Source organism: Salmo salar, chromosome 25, assembly GCF_965601325.2.
Source record: "Salmo salar chromosome 25, fSalSal1, whole genome shotgun sequence".
Lineage (NCBI taxonomy): Eukaryota > Metazoa > Chordata > Actinopteri > Salmoniformes > Salmonidae > Salmo > Salmo salar.
Window position 1 is genome coordinate 11,801,576 of NC_138315.1, and position 26,683 is coordinate 11,828,258.

Here is a 26,683-nt window from a genome sequence, read left to right on the forward strand (position 1 = left end):
CTTCACATTTTGTTTCCTTAAAATTAAATCTAAAAAGGGATTCAATTTCATTTTCATTCAAACCTCGTCTCTGATTTTCAAGCAAATTTAAGTCAGGACTGAGACTGGAACGCTCAACACCTCTTGGAAAGCCATTCTGCTGTGTCTTTGGCATTACAATTTGTGTAATTGTCCCGTTGAATTTTTTTTTTGTCTATCCCAGGGTTAGGTTTTCAGAAGACTCAGACGGGTTTTGTTCTAACTTTTTACCTGGGTTTTGCTTCTTTCATATTTTCAGATCCTGTCAAACTCCCCAGTCCCTGCCGGTGATAAGCATATCCATAACCTGATTATGCCACCGCAATATTTGAAAATACAGAGGGTTTCACTCTGTGATGTGTTGTTTTGGATTTGACCCAAACCTGTAGTTTTTAATTTAGGCCAAAAAGTGAATTTATTTGCTGTGTCATCTTGCAGTATTACTTAACGGCCTTGTTGCTAACATAATGGATGATTGAAATTATGATTTGGAGTAGATTTTTTAATACAGCCTACCTTTTCACTTTGTCATACAGGCCAGTAATGTGACATGAATGCAATGTTGTTGATCCTCTGTATTTTCAAGTATTGTGCTGGCATGATGTTATGGGTATGCTTGTCACTGGTAGGGACTGGGGACTTTGTCAGGATCAAAGTAAAATCCGCCTCAGTCTTCTAAAAATCTAACACTGGTAGAGTATTATTTTTCAGCGGGACAATTACACAAATTGTAATGCCAAAGACACACCAGAATGGCTTTCCAAGAGGTGGTAAGTATTCCAGAATGGTCCAGTCATAGTCCTGACTTAAATCTGCTAGAAAAATCTGAGACAAGGTTTGAATATTGATGTCCATCAATTATTCCCAACCAAACGTACTTAGCTTGAGCAATTTTGACAAAAACAATGGATATATGTTGCCCTAAGAGTTGTGCAAGCTTGGACGAATCGTATTCAAAATGATTGACAGCTGTAATGACTGGAAAAGGTGTTTCCACCAAGTAGTAACTCTGGGGTGTGAAGACGTGCAATCAATACATGTTCATGAATGTTCTATAATTTGTCTTAGACTTAAAAAATGTGGAGTATGTTGTGTAGATGTAATTTTAAGACAGCAAAATGTGAAGATTGTGCAAAGCCTGAAGTCCATGGGAGGGGTCAGCAATAATTTTCTGACCTTGTCTGATAATGGTCTGTTCAAAAATGGTCTGCAGGGAGGATGAAGGAGGATGATTTTTTTGAATGAACATAGCCTTATTTCTATGTCAGCATATTGGATGACTGTCATTCATATTCCATTCACCCAGCTCAATGTTACATCGATAGGTTTAGGCTACTACATGATACTCATATTTTCCTTGTACCCATCAACCTAGCCTATGAATGAACTTTTACAACGTAGGTGCACAGGTCAACGTAGGTGCACACTCTTGCCTTCATCAAGCTGATATAGGGTGTAATCATTAGTCCAACAGTTGCAAACGAGAGTTTTTATTGGACAAATGTAGGTGCATTACATGACCAAAAGTATGCGTACACCTGCTCGTCGAACATCTCATTCCAAAATCATGGGCATTAATATGGAGTTGTTACCAGCTTTGCTGCTATAACAGCCACCACTCTTCTGGGAAGGCTTTCAAGGTTTTCACTAGATGTTGGAACATTGCTGTGGGGACTTGCTTCCATTCAGCCACAAGAGCATTAGTGAGGTCAGGCACTGATCTAGGGCAATTAGGCCTGGCTCGCAGTCAGTGTTCCAATTCATCCCAAAGGTGTTCAAAAGGGTTGTGGTCAGGGCTTTGTGCAGGCCAGTCAAGTTCTTCCACACCGATTTCGACAAACCATTTTTGTATGGACCTCGCTTTGTGCATGGGTTCATTGTCATGCGGAAACAGGAAAGGGCCTTCCCCAAACTGTTGCCACAAAGTTGGAAGGACAGAATAGTCTAGAATGTCATTGTATGCTGTAGCATTAATATGTCCCTTCACTGAAACTAATGGGCCTAGCCCGAACTATGAAAAACAGTCCCAGGCCATTATTCCTCCTCCACCAAACTTTACAGTTGGCACTATACACCCACCAAACCCAGATTCGTCCGTCGGACTGCCGGATGGTGAAGGATGATTCTTCACTCCAGAGAATGCGTTTCCACTGCTCCAGAGTCCAATGGTGGCCAGCTTTACATCACCCCAGCCGACGCTTGGCATTGCATATGATGATCTTAGGCTTGTGTGCGGCTGCTCGGCCATGGAAACCTATTATATGTTATTGTGCTGATGTTGCTTCCAAAGGCAATTTGTAACTCGGTAGTGAATGGCGTCGGAGAAGAAGGCAGACGTTTTACGTGTCCCCAACCGATTGTGTTTTTTTGTTTGTTTATTTGCGTTGTTTGTAATGTATTTTTTGTAACTTATTTTGTACATAATGTTGCCACAACCATCTCTTATGACCGAAAATAACTTCTGGACATCAGGACTGCGATTACTCACCACGGACTGGCAGAATCCTTTTTTTCCTCTAACAAGTCTGAAGAGCCCGACGCAAACTATATACTGCTTTCTCGGGAACAGGCCAGATCCCTGTGATTTGTGTGAAGAGGTGGAGGAGAAAAAGGGGCCAGAGGGGGGGCTGCCTTCTGAGAATTCGTAGGCGATCGAATAAACCCCACTTCCTTCCATTCTGCTAGCAAACGTGCAATCTTTGGAGAATAAAATCGATGACCTACGTGCAAGATTAAACTACCAATGGGACATTCAAAACTGAAATATCTTATGCTTCACGGAGTGGTGGCTGAACGACGACACTATCAACATACAGCTGGCTAGTTATACGCTGTACCGGCAGGATAGAACAGCGGTGTCTGGTAAGACAAGGGGCAGCGGACTATGTATTTTTGTAAATAACAGCGTGTGCACGATATCTAAGGAAGTCTCGAGCTATTGCTCGCCTGTGGTAGAGTATCTCATGATAAGCTGTAGGCCACACTATCTACCTAGAGAGTTTTCATCTGTATTTATCGTAGCTGTTTACATATCACCACAGTCAGAGGCTGGCACTAAGATAGCATTGAATAAGCTGTATTCCGCCATAAGCAAAAAAGAAAATGCTCAACCAGAGGCGGCGCTCCTAGTAGCCGAGGACTTTAGGCAGGGAAACTTAAATCCGTTTTACCAAATTTCTATCAGCATGTTAAATGCTAGGGGGAAAAACTCTGGACCACCTTTACTCCCCACACAGAGACGCATACAAAGCTCTCCCTTCACCCTCCATTTGGCAAATCTGACCATAATTCTATCCTCCTGATTCCTGCTTACAAGCTAAAATTCAAGCAGGGAGCAGCAGTGACTAGATCAATAAAAAAGTGGTCAGATGAAGCAGATGCTAAGCTACAGGACTGTTTTGCTAGCAAAGACTAGAATATGTTCTGGGATTCCTCCGATGGCATTGAGGAGTACACCACATCAACCATTGGCTTCATCAATAAGTGCATCGATGACGTCGTCTCCACAGTGACCGTACGTACATACCACAAACAGAAGCCATGGATTACAGGCAACATCCGCACTGAGCTAAAGGCTAGAGCTGCCGCTTTCAAGGAGCAGGACTCTAACTCGGAAGCTTATAAGAAATCCCGCTATGCCCTCTGACGAACCATCAAACAGGCAAAGTGTAAATACAGGACTAAGATCAAATAGTACTACATCGGCTCTGATGCTCGTCGGTTGTGGCAGGGCTTGCAAACCATTACAGACTACAAAGGGAAGCACAGCCGAGAGCTGCCTAGTGACACGAGCCTACCAGACGAGCAAAACTACTTCTATGCTCGCTTCAAGGCAAATAACACTGAAACATGCATGAGAGCACCAGCTGTTCCGGAAGACTGTGTGATCACACTTTCCGCAGCCGATGTGAGTAAGACCTTTAAACAGGTCAACATTTACAAGGCCGCAGGGCCAGACAGATTACCAGGATGTGTACTGTGAGCATGTGTAGGGGCTCGTATGTAAGCATTTTACTGTAAGGTCTTCACCTGTTGTATTCGGCGCATGTCACTAATGCAATTGGATTTGATTTGAGTGTTGCAACCGAGGACAGATGATTTTTAAGCTCTATTCGCATCAGCACTCAGCGGTCCCGTTCTGTGAGTTTCTGTGGCCAACCACTTCGTGGCTGAGCCATTGTTGCTCCTAGACGTTTCCACTTCACAACAACAGCACTTACAGTTGACCAGGGCAGCAGGGCAGAAATTGGACGAACTGAGTTGTTGGAAAGGTGGCATCCTATGACGGTTCCACGTTGAAAGTCAGTACGGGCCATTCTACTGTCAATGTTTGTCTGTGGAGATTGCATGGCTGTGTACTCAATTTTATACACCTGTCAGCAAAGGGTGTGGCTGAAATAGCCGAATTCACTCATTTGAAGGCGTGTCCACATACTTTTGGCAATGTAGTGTAGATACTAGAACTAACGCTTTAGCAATCCCACTACAATCATGCCATACAGTGTACAGTCAGCAGCAAGCAGTTTAGCAGTTACACCGGAGGGCCCCAATGGTAATAAATTAATAAGACCAAATGCTTACCTTGACTTGGAAAAGTTACAGTGTTGGATAGCTATAGCCAGCTAGCTAACATAGGCTTCCTCTCTATTTGAGCCGGGTGTTTAAGTAGGCTAAACTAGCTAGCTGCATTCGACGCTAGCTAAGTACATGAAAGTATATATTCTATAAAATATAGCTAGATGTCTCTCTCTCTCTGGCATTAACTATTTTCTGTCTCTCTCTTTGATTCAACTACTCAGCACATGTTATGCTCTGCAGTGCTGGGTGGACAACATTCCAGTTCATGCTGCAAGAGCTCTGATAAGTTGGAGGACGTCATAATTAATGTAAGTCTATGGAAGGCAGTGAGAACCATGAGCCTCCTAGGTTTTGTATTGAAGTCAATGTACCCAGAGGAGGACAGAAGTTAGCTGTCCTCCAGCTACCCAACAGAATGCTGCTGAGGTTACTGTAGACCTTCATTGCAAAACAACGTGTTTTAATCAATTGTTTAGTGACGAAAATCACTGGGGAGGCTGGTCCTCCACTTCCTCCTCTGAGGATCCTCCACTCCTGCCTGACACCCATAACCCTTCATGGCAGTTTATGTCAGGTGGGCAATTTGAGATTTTAGCTGGATGGATACATTACCAAAACAGACTGTGATGCCATATCTCTCTATGACCACATGCTTGAACAGTATTATTATTTTCTGGTCAACTCCAAAAACCCTGTGTTTACGTAGGAAATAGAGGCGTTGTTGGACAAACCTGTGCTATGTTGGAATAGTGGACAACCACAGGCACATTGTCGTTTTCTTTACATTAAGGATGAGATGGTGTTCATCACACCACTGGACAAACCTCTGGATCTCTGACCTGTACACAATAGTATCAGCATCATTATACAGCAGACCAAGAATGTCAGGATCATCTGAAAACTTGACAATATAGTTATCAGGATTACTGCTGGTGCATTAATTTGTCTAAAAGGTATGAATAAGATGGGATAACTCACAGAACCCTGCGGGGCCACCAGTGCTAATGTCTCTATACTCAGCAAGTGTACCGTTAACTCTAACCTGCTGAGCTTGGCTAATCAGGAATGAGTGGTACCACCTAATGCTATACGGCTTAACACCCATTCGCTTTAACTGGCTGAGTAGGACAGGTGGCTGCAGCGAGTTAAATGCTGAACTCAAATCAATAAATAACAGTCTAGCATAGGCTTGGGGTTCTCCAGGTGCTTAACAGTTAGATGTACTATGCTGGTGTCACGACTTCCACCGAAGGTGGTTCCTCTCCTTGTTCGGGCGGTGCTCGGCGGTCGGCGTCGCCGGCCTACTAGCCATCACCGATCCATTTTTCCTTTTCTGTTGGTTTTGTCTTTGATTCGTTCACACCTGGTTTTCATTTGCTTTCATTTCTGTGTATATATTTACCCCTGTTTTCCCCGCTTAGGTTTGTGTGGGGGTTATTTTCATGTTGCTCGTGGATGTTTCTTTCCTCAGTTTATTCACGTGTGTACTGTGTGTTAAGTATAGTAGGAGCGTTGTGTTCCTCCTTCCGTGAGTAACTGTGTGTTCCATTGTCTCGGGCGTTTATTGGACTTTGTACCTGTACCGTTTTGGGACTTGCCTATTAAAGACGCTACATTGACATCTCTGCTCTCCTGCGCTTGACTCCTTAGCTACCTTCAGTACGATTACGCAACAGCTGGTGATTGCTTTATCAGTCCCACAACTTTTTGTATAGGTAAATGAATCCCTGGTACCACTGAATCCCTGGTACCACTATGCCTCCAACCTCCAGAATTTTTCCTGCATGCTACACTTCAATAGACATTTTAGTCCTGCAAGAAGAGTAATTAATGGATTATTTCTGGAGGAATGGCAAATTATAATTTTTTTGGACAAATGTTTCTGGTGAGAGATAAGGTTTGTCCATTTGATGTTCCAGTAATAGGCCTACAGTGCCAAACCCAGTGCCCACCCCCACCCAACACTGTACTATATCTGAGTTAGGTGATGAATGCAATGAGGCCCCGGTTGGAGTTGAATGATAGTTAAAGGGCAATTGAATGTCAGCTAAATCAGTCAAACATTTCATGAAGAGGAGGACACATTTGATGACAAAGAAAAGAAAGCGCCCCCTTTTTGTTTCGTTCAGTAGAGCCGTACCTCCCATTGTTAAATAGTTACCGTGCTGTGGTCTCCTGGGAAATTAAAATCATATTGTGCACAGTTTCCCTATGACTCGGAGACTCTCTGGGGAAGAGACTTTTTACATTTTCTAATAAAGGAGACTTCAAATGACTGAACAGGGGACTTGTCTTTAATTAAACTGGGAATTTGGACGGGTCAAGCTCTCATATCTATCTGTTTATGTTCTTTGTTAGAACTCCTAAAGCATGTTCAGACTTTTAGGATCACCACTTTGGGGACTGGTCACCCCCATGGGTTGCGCAATAAGTGATTTGTGTGTTGCAATAACTTCAGGTGATAAGATGAAGAAAGATGGTAGAGTAAAAAATAAAGCATAGAAAGGTTCGGACAAATATTTTTGGGTGGCACATTGTCCTTTCTCTTTGATATCTTGCATCACAAAGGATTCCCAGCTAATTTAATATTTTGGTCCGTGGGACATCGACGTTGGATTTCATCATCTCATTTCACAGGTACCTCTTCATTCTTATGCAAAGTTTAAACATTTGGAGCAGAAGTTAGACAATAAGCTTGTGGGTAGTTAAATAAATGTAGCACCAAAAGTGGGAAAACATTCAGGATAATACTTGAATGATAGTGGGATGAAAGTGTGTGTGGAATAATTACATACTGTATAATCAGGCACTCATAATTATCCTCTTGATCTCTACAGTATGTTTGCTGTGAAGCATGCGTTCAAGGTTGATTTTAGGGTCAAGAAGGACCAACATAAACATCAGCCATACACAGCGAGGATGTCCTATATTGCCTGTAACCACAGAACATCGGCCCTCGTTTTATCTTAATTTCCTGACGATTCTACACGTTCGTTGACACCCAGCAGGTGATCTACTGCACACGGCCGACGTGGTCTGTTTCATGTTGATTAATTGATTTATTAAGCATTTTGACCTCTAAATAATGAATGTCTTCCTTTACCCTACGCTAAGCATTAATATTACTTTATTAACCTGACACCTGTTAATCAGCCATTACACAGCATTTATTCTCATTTAATAAAGGAACTAAGGCAACATTCAAAAACATGCCTTGAAGTGCAGCAAATCGGTTGAATGTACGGTAGCCATTTTGAAAATCGATTCCTATATCTGCATTGTGAAGTTGTGGCTCTTTTTTCCTTCAATTATAATAGTTGTTTTTTATGCTTGATCACACCCAATTAAGATACCCTACGTGTAGCTCATACTGCTTTCCAGTAAATAGAGCGCCTGGGAAAAAAGTGTGAGTTTAATGAATGGTTATTGACAGCTCTTCCGCTTGTTTGTCCATCCCTTGCTTTGTTGTCCCCGACGATGGGGACTGTGGATCTGCCTCCGTCCGTTCGTCTGTTTTTTTGTTAGTCACACGATATCTTAGACAGCACTGGCCCGATTTTGACAAAACTTGGGTGAATGATGTGTCTTGCCACTGATTAGCCAGATGGTGGCGCTATAGCAAGAGATTGAAAATGTAGACTTTAAAAGTTCACGCCCCTCACTGTGTTTGACCTAAAGTCATAAAATTCGGTACATAGGTCCCTCATCATGGCAGACCTTATGACTCAGGGATCCATAAGGTCTGCCATGATGGATTTTCCACCATTTACAATTTGGTGAAAAACACTCAAAACGCACCAAATGACCGATCTGCATGAAACTTGATATATGGCATCTATGGACAAAGGTCTCTCAACGCAATATTTTCCAGATTAGTACCTAAAACAGCATAGCCGCTATTGACCAATAAACATTCACGTGGGTGTGGTCTGGCACATAAATGCATATAAATCAGTCAAGGATATTCATATTGTAACAACATTTGGTACACTTGTTGCAAACACTGTCAAGACTCAACATATGCGAGAACATTCATATCAACCTTATGGTGGCGCTATAACGTGCACATGTTTATATCGCTTGATCTGTTTGACTCGGGGATAAGTCTAACTTACCCATGCTATATCACAGACACCACTTGCCAGATTCTGACGAAACTTGGCTGAATGATGCATCTTGCCACAGAGATCTGCCTTTTACAAAATTACACGGATTGGCCCAAGGGTGCGCTATAGTAATCAACTGTACGTATGGCAGTCATACACGATATCTCAGACACCACTGGCTCAATTTTGACGAAACTTGGGTGAATGATGCGTCTTGGGGGACGGCATGTTTACTGTTGTTTACCCATGTTTAAACAAGACCAAAGGAGGAAGCCGAAGTGTTTCACTGAGCAGAGGGGCATGGTTGCTTACGTAATCCACTACCATTGCATTTCTAAGGGTCTTTCTTAACACCAGACACCCTTCAAACCTCAATATCAGATGTCTGCTATTCAGACAAGTTCAGCTGAAGACTTTCCATCCTCATATGAAGCCTTGCTGGGCATCAAGGCGTCAAGGCCAACATAAGTCGTTTGTCTTTGTTCAGGCTCCTTCATTCCATCTTTTAAAATGATCTTGAAAAAAAAAACACTGTTAATGAGTGATTGTAGATATCCTCAGACTTAAGGAAAGTGTTTGGGACATTTTCGAGGTGGCTGACAGGACCCAAATTGGTCATACAGTAGGTCTATGTTAGCAACAACCAACATGTTTGACTTGGCTTTTCAACCTATGGTGACTAGCAATGTGATTATAGTAAAGGGAAGAGAGGGAGGGAGAGGGAGAAAGTCAAATGTGACATGAACACTCTTAATGGGATACTTTGGGATTTTGGCAATGAGGCCCTTTATCTACTTCCCCAGAGTCAGATGAACTTGTGGATATCATTTGTATGTCTCTCTGTCCAGTACGAATGAAGGTAGAGGTAGCAACACATACTCATAGACTTTCAATCATTGCACTAACGCTAGTTAGCATTTGCGCTAGTGTTATTTAGTAACATCCTTCTCGCCTTGGTGTCTATTATAGGAAAATAAATTGCAGGGATTTAGACTACTCGCATTTCCTAGGGAATTCATGTAACTTCAACAGTCTGAATCCACAGGACGTAGTCTAAGTCAGAGGCTAACCGCTTACAAATGGATTTGTCAATGACATTATACTGTAAATAATACAAAATCATTGAACATTTTTGTTTTGAATGCTTATTCTGACAAGGCTATTTTGTTTTATTCCCTGTATGGGATTTGATAGCATCTCCACTGCTCACCAAAAATGTTCTACCCTAATATCCAGTTTAAAATGAATTTGACAGAAAATGTTACACCCATTTACCTTGAGGGAACTATCCAACGATGAGGAGAAAAAACTGTAAAAAGAATTGTTGCTTATATGCAGGGTTTCACTGCTTATGTGTTCGTATCATCATCATTGATCATCATCTCTGGTGTTGGTACAACACAGTGGATCCTTTTCACTCAGAAGTAATTTCCCCTCACTTGACCCATGCATTGGCATCAGTTTGACCTCCAACTCATCTTCCCCCAAGAGCAGAATAACATCAGCGCTAGCTCTGAGTTTGGCTGTAAATAAAAGCAAATGTGTGTCATCATTGCTCAACACCAGCGAGATCAAATCCACATCGACAGTTAGCGCTGTAACCGCAGGAGCCCTTCTAATGTGTGTAGACCTGTGTATACCAAACGAGTCCTTCACCTGACATTAGTAGTCTACTCACCTGTGGCAACATTCATACCAGTATGGGGTTGCCATTACAACAAAATATACAGAGTTCACACATATTTACCTTACTAATCCTCTCAGAGAAGTCTGGCACAGAAAACCAAACAGCATTGGTTATATTTAAGTCCAACAGCATTGGGGTGAGCTTTCTGAGACTTGACCAGTAAAACGTAGTATCCTTTTTCCAAGAATGTTAGCCGCCTTGGGGTGTTATTGACTGACCACAGACTTGCCCTTGATGGGAGCATCTTGGGAGCATCACAGGCCTCTTGGAAAATATCCTTGTGTCTCATGACCCAATTTGGCAGCTCAAGAGTCCACATGCCAAACATCTGTGAGGATGGCACCCAGCGCTGCTGCTAATAGCCCATCATATATCTGGACCTGGTTGGTCAGCTCCTCCACCACTCTTTGATATGTTGACCATAGAGTTGGATAGAGGGCGTGTCTTTGCATCTTTCGCTTTATGGCTTAACCCAGAGGAAGTCCCACTCAGCTGTCTACTTCAAAATGGTGAAACTAATCAATGGCGCTGGCCATGCTAAAACAGGAACCCAATCCCAAATGGACCCATAGACCTTTCGCCCTATGCACTTGTGGAGATCTGAGAGGATTTGACCGGTGCAATCAATATGGTAATAGCTCCAACTTGTCCTCTGATAGGATGAAGTTCCACCATATTGCTTATACCAATCAAATCCTCTTAGGGTCTAGGGGTCCATTTTGGATTGGGCCAGGCTTTGTGGAAAGTGCGCCCTCCATCTAACTCTATGGTGCTCACAAAGATCCCAGTGGTGGCTAGCACTAGATCCCCACCATCATGCTAACCAAAGAAAGTAATTAAAGTGTGCAAAATGTGTCTTCCACTAACTTCCACACGTTCTAAGAACAAGTGTATAGGCCCGAGTAAAGATGCTGCTCGGAGGCGCAGTCTGCTGACTCACAGACCATGTACCACACTGGTCCCCGGGATCATCAATATTACAAGGTAAACATTGTTTAGTTGTTCGTGTTAAGCCCACCAAAACAAGAGGTTTGGGTAAGCCTGATATGTTGCGCTTATTGCACCACCTTGTGAATAAAGGTAGTGTTGCATGTCTCATTTGGAATATCACAACATGGGCTATGGTGATCTATAAGTATTCCATGTATAACTTATTTAACATTTGTAATAGATGTGTAATAATGCTGGGTGAGGTAATTTTCCCAAATGACCATAATCCTTACGTTTATAGTGAATGTGTTCAGTCTAGGTCTAGACTCTAAAAGGACCATTGAATGATGAACGGAAAAAACACATACTAAACCCATAAACACCATATATTTTATACTGATGAGTTATGTAGTGGTAATTTAATAGTTGCTGTTCTTCCAACATGGAATTGTCAGTCCTTAACAAATATTGTTTTCCCAGACTTCCTTCCCAGAGAAATGAAAACAACCGCGACAGTGTCTCACACCTGATGAATACCAAATAAAATGTTTGCCAGGCAAAAAGTGGAGCCCGGCTACGCCGGTGACGACGGTGGGAGTAGTTGGTGGGGAGTCTGGAGGAGAGAGAGGTGGAAGATTGAGAGCTGGGGAAATGAAGGTTTATGTTAACGAGAGAGGTGCCTTAATTAAAATAGAAAAATCTAAATGGCAGCAAGAAAACAAAGTCGACAGTTAGACAAATGCCTCAGGCAGGGCTGTTTCTGCACACTATGCCCAGGGCCGATTTCTTCTCTCCCCTTCAAGCTCTATCAAATATTACCAAACAGAATCACTGATAAGAACAAAGAGCAAATTGACCCAAAGGGAATAGCCTGACACATATTTGATAAACGTGGATTCTATAAATTGGTGAGGACCCTTGTGACCTACGATAACATGCAGTCAGCAGTGCTGTTGTACTAATCTTCTCCAGTCCTTCCATCCACGCTATGATCCTGACCATCCAAGTGGAAAAAAGAGCCAGAGATTGTAACTATAATGCCATGGGCAAGAAAAGGCACAAGTCAACTGTCACAAATGGTTAATGTAGTTTAGACACATGATGCATAATCCAGTAAACAAATTTGTTAATTTGAATACAGATCTGAAAGAATGATATGACTACAGAAGTACATATAAATGAAGCACATACTGTATCTAATGTTTCCCAATGATACGTTTATAGAAGCCTTTGGGTGTTTTAAAAATGGGAAGATTTAATCATTTGATTTATAGAGGAGATCAGGGGGCATCGTTTCTGTGCCCAATCAGTTGTTTCAGTCCTCCAAGACATTTAACAAAGCTTTACAAGCAAGGGAGGACTCATTTCCATTACCGGCAAAGACTGCTTAGAGAATTGTATGCCTCTGGTGATAGAAATTAATAGATCTCCGTTATATTAGTGGTATCTAATCACATTTCCAAATGGCTCATTTGTGTGCCCGTGTACGCTGTTGGATGTTGGCACACTCTGTCAACACTGTCAAGGTAGATTTCCCCCCATCTGTCTGAGCTGTTGCCTGCGTCCCAAATGACACCCTGTTCCCTACATAGTGCAGTACTTTTGATCAGAGCATTATGGTGCCATTTGGGACGCAGGCTTTGTCGAGTGCTCATGTGCTGCTCCATTAGCCTGTTATAATCCAACATGAGGAGAGGAAGGAGGGCTATACAGCCTGCTAGTTTCTGATGAAGTTGTGGATACCATTTTAATGTCTCCGCGTGCAGTTTGAAGGAAGTTGCTAACTAGCGCTAGTGCAGTTGCTAACTAGCGTTAGCTAACTGAAAGTCTATGGGTATCTGCTAACATGCTAGCAGATACCCATAGACTTCCAGTCATTGCTCTAAACGCTAGTTAGCATTGGCTCGCGAAACTACCTCTAAATTCGTTCATACTGGACAGAGAGACATAACAATGGTATCCACAAGTTCATCTGACTCTGGGGAAGTAGATAAAGGGAATAATATTGTTAAAATCCTGAAGTATCCCTTTAACAATATGTGTATTCTAAGGAGTATAGTGTCTTTACCCCCCCTCCTTTCCTATTTTTGGGATTGAGTGAGGGAGATAAGAAGAAAAATAAAAGTCCCAGAATTTTTGTTGTTGTTGACAATACAGTAATTGATATTTCAGTGTGTATATATATATATGTAATTTCCAACCCCCCCCCCCCCCCATATAGTGTATATTTACCAGGATATTGATGATTAACCAAACTGTTAAAAGTAAATATAACAAAACGTTTGAAAATATAGATGGTTCTTCCTCTTGGTTCTCTTCAACTGTGATTATAGACTCGGTAGTTTGATAAAGGATAACCGCTGTGGCGTCTGTCCTTAAACTACATAATTTACTACAAATATCCAATTAAAATAATGATTTATAATACCGTCATAATCCACCCTGATTTTAAAGTGGTGCAAACAAGTCCTTGATGACAAGTCTTACTTACTGCGGTGTATGTGAGAGGGATAGGCCACCACTCAAGAGATGCTGCCAGTCAGTTGTTTAATGAAGTTAGGAATTGATATACAATAAATGTAATGTGTTTGATAGTGTGCCAAAGTGGTGCCCTAGACGCCGAGTTGAGTGGCTTACCCCTGAGACAGGAGCTAATGGTGCAGAACCTTGCGTGCCTCACATTCCTATCCACACTGTTTAGACTTTATGTTTCAATGTCTCCTCCGTTTTAACCAGTGTCTGGGTGTCTGACCCATGACAAATCTCATATGTTTCATGTTGCCTCTGATAGACTCTAATAGCATACTTTGATTCTGGATTATTTGAGAATTAAGTGATTAAACTGCAGTCTAGCAGCCACTGCACCTTGAGCAGTGAAGAAGAGCCGCCTCCCTTAGTTCCTTAATTCCTCTGGCACCTAGCTACTGTATGTGCTATTCAGGCGGTTGTGAGACTTCATAGATAGTCCTTACTTAATCATCCCTGCCTTGCAACTTAACACAAAAGCTACCGACCACGACACGTCTCCAAATAGGGTTGCAAAATTCCACAAACTTTCCCAAAATTCCCAGGTTACGCAGAAATCCTGGTTGGAGGATTCCAGATTTCCTGCTTATTCCCTCCTGATTCCGTGAATCTTCCGAGCGGGATTTCTGGAAAACCTGGGAAAGTTTTGGGAGGTTACCAGTGTTTTGCAACCCTATTTGCAACTTAACACGAGAGCAACCGACCAAAAGACAAGATATGTATCCAAGGGTTTTGCAGCTCTCATGTAAATATTCCATAAATGTATGCCACTGTGTGATCCCTAGCACTTTGCCAGAGGTCTGTAATGAAGCCATTAAACGAGGAAACGTTCTGTCTCACCCTTAAACCTGCATGAGCTGTCCTTAATGGGACTCAACTGCCAATCAGCCATGCAGCATGTTCCACTACCCTCTGAAATTAATTCCAATCCTCCTCCTCATCCATACACGAAAAGAGGCCGCTGACACACGGCCACATGCTAGGAAATGGATGTCCTCTGGAGAAGCGCGCAAGCGATTCTTTTTGGGTTATTTAAAAGGAAAGCGCCCGGGAAGTGTCCGATGACTGTCATAAAGCAAGTGGTGAGCCTCTTAATGTATTTAAAATGAAGAGACAAGGAGAGAAAGAAAGCAATTTAAGGATAAAACAATGCCAAAACACTGTTAATGGCCTGACATTAAGCCCAATTAAGTTGGGTGCTAGAACAGGCTAGATTTATGCAAATGAGACATAGCTAGGCATCTTTCCAAAGCAAAGATACTGCTACGGACTTGGGTTGCATTTTAATGTGGATAACATGTAACGATCCAGCTGTTCATGTGGGTGTTGCCCTATGAATTTGTATCCTTTTTTACTTTCTAACCTATGTCCCTCAGCAGAGGATGAGAATGTCAAATGAACCAACGACCGAGACAAGGTTCACTTAAGAAAATAGATCACGTCACATCACGCATAGCACAGCAGCAGCTGCATAGGTCAGTATCCAGCACCTTCTGATTTACACATATGTGTCTATGATTGGCTGACAGGGTTGTCTGTTAATAGATATGGCTAATACCTTGACACCTCCTGCTTGAAGATAATTACCCTTTTTCCTGCTTTGCCAACCATACTATGCAATCTGTAATGTCAACATTAAGGTATCACTTCAACCCGAACTTCAAGTTGCTTATAGGAACTTCCAAAACAAGCAGGTCTATCAGCAATAGACATCTTTGCTATTCATTTAACTGACCTCTCCATACTCTGCTGATCATTCATTTAAATCAACTTGAACAACTGTAACACAATAAACATTCTTGTACATTGTTTATTTGCATTGCCTGCTTGTAGCTCCACAATTTTTCAGACTTTTATTCGGACTGTTTTAAACAGTCCCCACTAGCCAACCTCCGCCCTGTACCCTGCCCTGAACCTTAGTCACTGTTACTAGCTGGCTACCACCCGGTACTCTAACCTGCACCTTAGAGACTGCTTTTCCCTATGTGCATAAAGTAATTGAACACTGGTCGCTTTAATACTGTTTACGTACTGTTTTACCCACTTTGTATATATATGCTGTATTCTAGTCATGACATATCCCATATAACTACTGCTGTACTCACCTTTTCTATATATATATATACTGTCCATACTGTCTATATACACCATTAAATACAGCATATACAGTACCAGTCAAACGCTTGGAAACACCTACTCATTCCAGGGTTTTTCTTTATTTTTACTATTTTCTACATTGTAGAATAATAGTGAAGACATCAAAATTATGAAATAACACATATGGAATCATGTAGTAACCAAAACATTGTTAACAGGAAAACAACCCTAAGCACACAGCCAAGACAACGCAGGAGTGGCTTCGGTACAAGTCTCTGAATGTCCTTGAGTGGCCCAGCCAGAGCACAAACTTGAACTCGATCGAACATCTCTGGAGAGACCTGAAAATAGCTGTGCAGCGACACTCCCCATCCAACCTGACAGAGCATGAGAGGATCTGCAGAGAAGAATGGGAGAAACTCTCCAAATACAAGTGTGCCAAGCTTGTAGCGTCAAACCCAAGAAGACTCGAGGCTGTAATCACTACCAAAATGTGCTTCAACAAAGTACTGAGTAAAGGGTCTACTTATGTAAATGTAATATTTAAGTTGTTTTGTTTGTTATAAATTAGCAAAAATGCTTTGACATTATTGGGTATTGTGTGTAGATTGATGAGGAAAAAATATATTTAATCAATTTTAGAATAAGGCGTAAGAACAATGTACGTGGGAAAAGTTAAGTGGTCTGAATATTTTCCGAAGGCACTGTACATAGGGCAGCAGTCTCTAAGGTGCAGGGTAGAGTATCGGGTGGTAGACGGCTAGTAACAGTGACTAAAGTTCAAGGCAGGGTACTGCGCGGAGGCCGGCTAGTGGTGACTATTTAACAGTCTGATGTCCTGGAGATAGAAGCTGTTTTTCAGTCTCTCGGTCCCAGCTTTGATGCAGCTGTACTGTCTTCGCCTTCTAGATGGGTGAACAGGCCGTGGCTCAGGTGGCTGAGGTCCTTAATGATCTTTTTAGCCAATATGTGACACCTGGTGCAGTAGATGTCCTGGAGGCTAGGCAGTGTGCCCCCGGTGAAGCGTTGGGCTGACCGCACCACCCTCTCTTGCAAACCTAGCTCAGGGCTAGCTCGTCTCTGTTCCATTTCTTGGGAACCCGACACAGGCAGTGCTTGAAGATGCCGGCGATTTGTCCTCTTCTCTCCCACAACCGGAGTCTTCAGAAGGTAAGAACGTTGGGTCACATTCTCTTTCACTACCAAAGCTGGGCCTTTCCATATCTTTTCCCCCTTCCAGCTTGACCAGTACCGGATTCCCAGGTCTCAAAGTGGATAGGTCTCGTACTCCGTGACGTCTGTTAGAGTAGAAAGCATGTTGTTTTGCTGCCGCATCTCATTGCCTGATTAACAGCTCTGTTTTGCCATTTCGGGTTTAGGTTATTTTCCAGTGTAGGTAGTGTTGTGCGGATTTTCCGTCCCATCATCAGCCCTGCCCGGGCTCACACCTGTAGACGTAGCTGGTGTCGCTCTGTAGCTCATGAGAGCCAACAGTGAGTCATATTGCTGTAAGATCTGTTTTGCGGTCTGGACTGCAAGTTCAGCATGTCCATTCCAATGCAGGTTGTGAGGTTGTGCTCAAAGTTTTACTGTTTAATAAACTCTCCAGGCTTCACTGGTATACCGGTGTCCAGTATCACTGACTATTTGGGTCGGAACCTCGAACCTGCCGAATGTCACTTTCAGTTTAGCTATAACCTGCCCTGTTGTTGTAGTAGGCAGATGTCGTATCTCTAAGTAGCGTGAATAATAGTCTGTCACTTCGAGGTAGTTTTGACCTTTATACTCACATAAGTCTGTGCCGATACGCTGCCTGGTCGCTCTGTGGGTGGGGTCGGACTGAGTGTCTCTTTCTGTTGTGTTTTGCGTGTCTTACAACAAAACTGGCATGACAGTACTCTGCTTTTGATATCCGATGATAAACCTGGCCACCACACTGACGTTCTTGCTCTTTCTCTGCATTTAGTCCCTCATGCCTATCATGAATAGAATCTAGTAGTCTCATTGCATCAGTTATGACTGATATAGCATCTTTCATAGGATAGTAGTCTAACACTGTTGCTGGTATACTTTTGGAATGTTCTGGACAGCTTTGGTTTTTTTTGTCTCTGTACAGGGTAGACTGTCAATCACAGTGTTTTGTCGTGACCAGTGACATCAGTTGTGCTCTGCTCCCTGCACAGTGGGCTGCGTGATAGTGTGTCTGCCACTACCAATGTTTTACCGGGTGCATATTCTGCTGTTGACCCGAATCGCATCAATCGCAGTGAAAGTCTCTGACATCTTATCGGCACTGCAAGTCTTTGCTATCTGTCAATGGAATTAGGGGGTTTGCGGCCTGTTATTAGACTGAATGCGTCAATGCCAACTTTTGGAAATGTTCACATGCCCAAACTCCAAACAGTATGCAACAGGTTTCCAGCTGTCCCCATTGAGCTGTAGCATTACTCCACCTACTCTATAACTGCTCGCATCAGCTGACACCGCAGTCGACCTCCGACTGTCCACGGGTCTGGAATGTTTTTCCCCATCTATTTTATCATGCCCTGGACTCTTTTCAGCTCCTGCACATTTGTTGGTGGGTCGATCGGCGATGGCTCATACCTTTTCTGGATCTGTCCGGATCCCATTCTTGTTAACGATGTGTCCCAGGAAGAGTAGCTCACTTTTCCTAAACACGCACTTGTCCTTGTTCAACTTCAAAACAGTCTGTTCGATTAATTCCAGGAACGAGCTTCAGTCGCTCATCATGCTCTGTCATGCTACTTCCATAAACAATGACATTGTCCATATACACTGAAACGCCCTCCAGCCCTACAGAAGCAATAGTTCAGTTATTTTGCGTTGGATTGTCTCTGGTGCTATACTAATTCCAAAAGGGAGACATTTCAAACCGTATCGTCTGAATGGCGTTATAAACGTCGTCAGAAGGCTACTCTCGCTGTGTAATGGTACCACTTGCTGCGTGGTTCTCATGAGAACACAATGGCACCTGTTAGTTTGGCTAGTGTTTCCTCAGTAGTAGGCAATATGAATCGCTCTCTTTTCACATTCTCATTAAGTTTCTGCAGACCAATGTATACTTTACCATTCGGTTTCATCACTGTCACCATTGGTGTGAACAAGTCTGTTGGTTTTGGCCTCTGGGCACATAGAGTATATGAGTCTGCTCACTTAAATGTCACTGTTTTCTTCACTTAGCTTGGTAGCTATTCTGTAACACGTGAAATTGCTGGCGCCACGTGGGCCAGTCCGCTGGACGCTCAAAGTCAACTTTTTATGGCAGGTTAAACTCCGGATTCTGTTATTTTGTCTAGCTTCTTCCCCTTTTACCGGACTGCTTCTGACAGTATGTCAAATGAACCAACGACCGGGATAAGATTCACTTGTGTATTGAGAAAATAGACATGTCACATCACGCATAGCACAGCAGCAGCTGCATAGGTCAGTATTCAGCACCTTCTGGTTTACACGTGCAGTATGTCCCTTACATCTGTTTATGTACTTGTCTATGATTGGCTTACAGCAGCCAAACTCAACTGGCGGACCGCGGTCTGGGACCGGACCCAGAGACGGGTCAATACGGACTGGACAACATTGCATTTTGTTATATAAAAGTAAATAAATAATCTTTAGACAGCTTTTAAAAATCAACCAGCCTCTCTAACTCACAACCCCGTCTAATCCAATCGCATGGTTAAATGCAAATACTAGAGGCCGCGTCTTACCCAATAACAGCAATGCAAATATCCTCTGCAGAAACTTGGGACAAACAGACAGAAAGATTTGACCGCGGTTCAGCTGTTAATATCACAGATAGCAGGAGCTTAGTTACCAGTATCTTTTTTAATAAATAATAAAATAGTTGACGCTGAAAACTGTATATTCAAAGATGAGCGGACGGAAAAGTATATATTAATTCTCACCGCAACTAGCACAAAACCAATGTGCCTGATATGCTGCGAGTCCGTAGCCCTCGTGAAAAGTGGCAATATTAAGCGCGATTATGCCCCCAATAAATTTGGATGAGACGTATCCCCTGAACACGAAGGTGAGAACAAGCAAGATTAATCAACTCAAATCCCAATACGAGAGGCCCACCAAAGTCCTTGTCAATTGGCTGACAGCCCAACAACGTGCAATGGAGTGTTCACTGAGGATATCTTGGATTTTGGGAAAAAAAAACACACAAAAAATGATGAGATGCTTAAAGAAGGCATGTGTGAAGTCGCTGACAGTCTGCTTGAAGGTTAACAAAAACATGAGCTCAGGGAAAATATCAAACAGAGCTCACTGTCAGATTCCACTGCAATTAGGGGAACTGAAATATTAGCTGAAGATTTAGTAACTTCACAACTTGATGAGGCCATTTAGAATTCACCATGCATTTCATTAGCTGTGGATGAGTTAACAGATAACACTGATAACGCCCAGCTTCTGGTGTTTCTCATATTTTGTAATGAAACAAGGAAGGAATTCTGTGGGGAGCTGTTGGGCTTAACACATCTAGAAGCGCACACACACAGGGAGAGGATATCCCATGAGGCCATCAAAGGGATGCTGACAAAAAGCAGGATAGATCTGAAGTCAGAGGTCTCCATCATCACAGATGGAGCTCCAGCCATGATAGGAAGAGGGAGGGGACCGGTTGCACGTTTGAAAGAAGCCCACCCTCACCTGACATCATCCATCAATCTGTTCTGTGTGCCAGTCTGGGGAAAGAGTATTCTGAGGTCATGACAACGATAATGAAACGTATCAATTTTTTGAGAGCAACGTCATCCCTACAACACCGCCTGCTACGTTTTTGGAAGATAAGGAGAAGATGGGAACAGTTGCATTTTTGACAGACATTACATCACACCTTAATCAACTGAATGTTAAGCTGCAGGGATGGCACAACACAGTGTGTGATATGATAACAGCAGTCTGGGCTTTCCAGAAGAAATTGGAGCTTTTCAAGAATGATCTCCAGGGAGAACTTGTCCGCATCCCCAATCTTCCTGTGCAAACGCAGGGAGGCAAAGATGTTCCTAACCATGTTGATTTCATCCAGAAGCTGATGGATAACTTCAAGGCTCGCTTTGATGACATCACTGTTGGAAGAGAACTGCTGCTGCTCATTCAGAACCCCTTCTTGGTTGGAAGTGTGACAAAGTTGTCAGAAGAAGCAAAACAGATCTTCAGATGGGTAGATGTTGCCTCACTGCAAATGGAGTTGATTGAGGTGCAAGAAAATGTGTCTTTGAAGGAGCAGGCTGGTGATTGTGACCCTGTTACTTTCTGGGGAAAGATGGTGCCTGCAGCTGATGTCCCTGTTCTCAAGAAGCTGGCACCATACATCCTGACCATGTTTGGCTCCACATACAGCTGTGAATCAACTTTCTCCACAATTAACTTAATTAAAAACAAATACTGCACCAGGCTCACCAATGAACAGTGTCTCGGAGTTGCTCTCACACCATTTGTGCGAAATTTCAAAGGATTGGCAGGAGACAGAAAGTGTAATTTCTCTCATTGATGCAAGGGCAAGGCCCAGAGTGACTTCTACATTAAGTTTGCACGGCCCACAGAGACATTCAAATTATTATTTGTGTTAAACTCTCCTTTGTTCTCCAGAAAACATGCATTTTATTTAAATTTGGTTGTTTTTTATTCAAGGCCCATCTACAATGGTTCACAGTACACTTTTTGCATAGACAATTATGCCACGTTTTCAATTATCACTTTTGTTCTTCAGCAAAGTTGATGCAATGATGCACATGTTTACATTCTGAAGAAAAAAGTTGTAATTAATTCAAATGTGTCTTGTCTGATTTAATGTTTTTAATGTACATTTTATATAACAACATGTTTCCTAAGTTGTAGACGACTATGTTTGTTCCTACGCTGTACCACAGCGCCGATAAAGGACGATATCCATCCGGACCTTTGCCACCTAGGAAATTTGTGTCGCTGGACCTCTGGCTTACAGGGTTATCTGTTAAATATAACCAAGACCTTGACAGAGAACATCGTAGAAGTTTTGTCATGAATGTACCTATCTATTACATTCATTAAAAGTTACCAAGAACACTAGTCCACAGCATGGTTTACCTTAAAGGTGTATCGCTATAGATGCCTTTGATGGATTCTTTTAGAACTCCCTTAGTGTGATTTGTGATTTGAGGATACTTTGTTCCTCCTTGGAATTGACAAAGTCAGAGCTGTTACTTTGCTAAATTTGGTGCGAGATGTAACACGGAGAAAATGCACCATCAATCACACAGACTCCTGGAGCGACGAGTGAGAGGCTCTAAAGCTGAGAAATGAATCAGTGGAGGCTCTGCCAGCAACGATTTCCAGGCTGAGATGATGGGAAAACTTCCCCTGCTCTCTGGGGACATCATTTGTGAACACCCCGGCATTCTCAAAACAGCCAAAGTTTTAGAGCAGAACTCGGGGACTCTCTGTAAGAGAGTATTCTTTCCTTTTTGTCTTATTTTTTTTTACATTTCTAAACTTGAATCCCTCTTCCGCTGTAGCCTGCTGGATCAGATTGAGTGCAGCGGTGGAGGCTTAAGTGTGTCAATGAAGCAGGCTAAATCAATGATAGGTACAGCTTACCTTCTCTGCTTGCTCTGTGCCAGCCTTCCACAGATTAAACCAATTTACACTAACAGCACATGTCAGTCAAAGAGGGCGGCTTGCACACCATTGTCCTCTTCATACACTATTGGTTTAGCCACAATTATACTGAATGCCTTTGAATCATTTGACAACATTGTTTTGTTCCTACATATTAGGCTACATATTCTATATGTGTACCTATTTACTAAACAATCATACAGTAGATTTGAAATGTTGACTTTTTTTTCTGTCAAAGGAACCGTATGGTAGGTGTGCACTATGTTTTAGTAAACATCCCAGTTTGGTAATACAGTTGAAGTTGGAAGTTTACATACACCTTATCCAAATACATTTAAACTCAGTTTTTCACAATTCCTGACCTTTAATCCTCGTAAAAATGCCCTGTCTTAGGTCAGTTAGGATCACCACTTTATTTTAAGAATGTGAAATGTCAGAATCTTAAGAGAGTGATTTATTTCAGCTTTTATTTCTTTCATCACATTCCCAGTCGGTCAGAAGTTTACATACACTCAATTAGTATTTGTATTTTAAATTTGTATTTTAATTTTAAATTGTTTAACTTGGGTCAAACGTTTCGGGTAGCCTTCCACAAGCTTCCCACAATAAGTTGGGTGAATTTTGGCCCATTCCTCCTGACAGAGCTGGTGTAACTGAGTCAGGTTTGTAGGCCTCCTTGCTCGCACACGCTTTTTCAGTTCTGCCCACACATTTTCTATAGGATTGAGGTCAGGGCTTTATGATGGCCACTGCAATACCTTGACTTTGTTGTCCTTAAGCCATTTTGCCACAACTTTGGAAGTATGCTTGGGGTCATCGTCCATTTGGAAAACCCATTTGCGACCAAGCTTTAACTTCCTGAGTAATGTCTTGAGATGTTGCTTCAATATATCCACATAATTTTCCTGCCTCATGATGCCATCTATTTTGTGAAGTGCACCAGTCCCTCCTGCAGCAAAGCACCCCCACAACATGATGCTGCCACCCCGTGTTTCACGGTTGGGATGGTGTTCTTCGGCTTGCAAGACTCCCCCTTTTTCCTCCAAACATAAAGATGGTCATTATGGCCAAACAGTTCTATTTTTATTTCATCAGACCAGAGGACATTTCTCCAAAAAGTACGATCTTTGTCCCCATGTACAGTTGCAAACCGTAGTCTGGCTTTTTATGGCAGTTTTGGAGCAGTGGCTTCTTCCTTGCTGAGCGTCCTTTCAGGTTATGTCGATATATCTATATCTACTCAGGATATAAATACTTTTGTACCTGTTTCCTCCAGCATCTTCACAAGGTCATTTGCTTTTGTTCTAGGATTGATTTGCACTTTTTGCACCAAAGTATGTTGATCTCTAGGAGACAGAACACGTCTCCTTCCTGAGCGGTATGACGGCTGCGTGGTCCCATGGTGTTTTTACTTGCGTATTATTGTTTGTACAGATGAACGTGGTACCTTTCAGGCGTTTGGAAATTGCTCCCAAGGATGAACCAGACATGTGGAGGTCTACAATTTTTTTTCTGAGGTCTTGGCTGATTTCTTTAGATTTTCCCATGATGTCAAGCAAAGAGGCACTGAGTTTGAAGGTAGGCCTTGAAATACATCAACAGGTACACTTCCAATTGACTCAAATGTTGTCAATTAGCCTATCAGAAGCTTCTAAAGCCATGACATCATTTTCTGGAAGTTTCCAAGCTGTTTAAAGGCGCAGTAAACTTAGTGTATGTAAACTTCTGACCCACTGGAATTGTGATACAGTGAATTATAAGTGAAATAATCTGTCTGTAAACAATTGCTGGAAAATGTATTGTGTCATGCACAAAGTAGATGTCCTAACCGACTTGCCAAAACTATAGTTTGTTAACAAGAAATTTGTGGAGTGGTTGAAAAATGTGTTTTAATGACTCCAACCAAAGTGTATGTAAACTTCCGACTTCAACTGTAAGCGTCTGTATAAGCATTTCACTGCACCCGCGATAACATCTGCAAATCTGTGTAGGCGACCAATAAACTTTGATTTGGGCTGAAAGGGGCAATCTGGGATTCAAACAACAACAAAACTGGTCTTAATGACTGTTATGGATGGTGTACAACAGCCAGCTGCAGAGCCAGATGACAGTGCACAGGTTTTATAGCTCAACCTTGGCTTTAAGTTGTGTGTAACTATCAGCGTTGTCTCGTTTTTGTCCCTAGTTTAGTCGTCACCCCAGTCATTATAAGGCTTGTGCTTAGGGTTGCAAAATTCAGATCATTTCCAGGATTTCTGGATTTCCTGCTTATTCCCTCCTTTTCCGGGAATCTTCCATCTGCGATTTCTGGAAAACCAGGGCATTTTGAGAAAGTTACTGGAATTATGCAACTCTAAGTGGGGTGATATTGAAGTAAAAACAGGCTTGTTTTTACAGAAACATTCTGGATTTGACACCATTGTTATTTTACTGTCAACCCCGCTGTCTCATCTGCTCATCTTGTTTGTCATGTGCTTTCCTCATCTTTCATTCTTTCATTTCACAAGGTTCATGGTGTCAAGTCAAAATAATAGACATGTGTCACTTTGGCTTGTACTGTAGTGAGATGAGGCCCATAAGCAAAGAAAATTCACTTCCTTAAAAGGCTGCTGTCAAGCTTTCAAATGATATTGTACATCAGTTTCAAATGCTTCTGTTTTTTTATATATTTTCTTATTAACGTAGATTAAAAGGATCTTTGTGGATTTCTGTGGAATCATGAATGGATAATTTTATCGTAGTCATACAGTAAGTATGTAAAATATAGGTATAAGTTACAAGTTGTGTTTTTGATATGTTTTTATCAGTAAAGATCACTGTTGTTATATAACTCTCCCCTCAAAACACATCTCCTAGGTTTATTGCAGACAGAGGATGTAAACCACGTAGACAATCTTGTTTATTTACCAGGCCATATCTTCAACTTCATTACAACACCACACGAGTATGACTGTCATAGTAGAGATGGATATTGTCATGTTTATTATGACATTTCTCATATGAACATATTCTCCTGTAGGTCTACACCAGATATGGAAAATGTTATACTTTCAACGGGAACAAGTCGACGTCCAGGAAAACCAAGCAAGGTGGAATGGGAAATGGTCTGGAGATTATGTTGGATATTCAACAGGACGAGTATCTGCCCATCTGGAAAGAGACAAGTAAGCCATGAATCATGTTTGTATGGGACCCTAGCGATACATTTTTGCAATGGCACCACCATCCTGAATAATGTTTTCGTAAAATGATTACTGGAAGGGATACATCTGTTGACAGCGCTGTTAGTCATATACTATACACGCACACACAGGCACGCACGCACGCACGCACGCACACAAACACACGCACACGCATTGTCAGTGTCTCTTTTTTCTCATGACTGAGATAGGCGTAGTGAAAATTAGCCCTCCCCTTAGGATTGATGAATAAAAGGCTGAATGAACCCACTCTGTATGTGTCTTTGTACTGCCTGCGTGTGCCTCTTTTATCCCGGAAGATGAGACGTCGTTAGAGGCAGGGATCCGCGTGCAGATCCACAGCCAGGATGAGCCTCCCTACATCCACCAGCTGGGCTTCGGAGTCTCCCCGGGATTCCAGACCTTTGTTTCATGTCAGGAACAAAGGGTAGGCCCCGGCACTGCTTTCTCCCAGATTACCACCCCTCTCAGTACTTTACCCACTTCTCCTCCCTGTGGCTCAGACACGGCTCTAATCAATCACTCTGTGCTTAGCTGACCTACCTGCCCCAGCCCTGGGGGAACTGCCGCTCCACCAGCGACCAGATGATCCCGGGATACGACACCTACAGCATCAGTGCCTGCCGCCTGCGCTGCGAAACCAAGGAGGTGCTCCGGGAGTGCAACTGCAGGATGGTGCACATGCCCGGTAAGTAGTCTACTGTAAACCTCACTCCCTACATGGCACAGACATCCATCCAACATCTATTCCACGTTGGTTCAACCTAATTTCATTGAAATGACATGGAAACAACGTTGATTCAACCAGTGTGTCCCAGGTGGGTCACTGATGTGAGATATTTTTTCCCTGTTAACCATTTCATGTTCACACACTGTGTCAATATGTATGTCTAGGCATGGCTAGAGTCCTATGT

General features: G+C 42.4%; 1 protein-coding gene across 2 annotated transcripts in view; it reads left to right on the plus strand.

Moving 5' to 3' along the window:
* Positions 1-26,683, plus strand: part of LOC106586149 (acid-sensing ion channel 4-A-like) — a 95,778-nt gene that overhangs the window by 56,221 nt on the left and 12,874 nt on the right. For both annotated transcript variants that reach the window (XM_014173053.3, XM_014173054.3), the window contains exons 2-4: positions 25,589-25,733; positions 26,069-26,196; positions 26,304-26,457. In XM_014173053.3, coding sequence (XP_014028528.1) covers positions 25,589-25,733; positions 26,069-26,196; positions 26,304-26,457 — 427 coding nt within the window. The remainder of the gene's footprint in view (positions 1-25,588; positions 25,734-26,068; positions 26,197-26,303; positions 26,458-26,683) is intronic.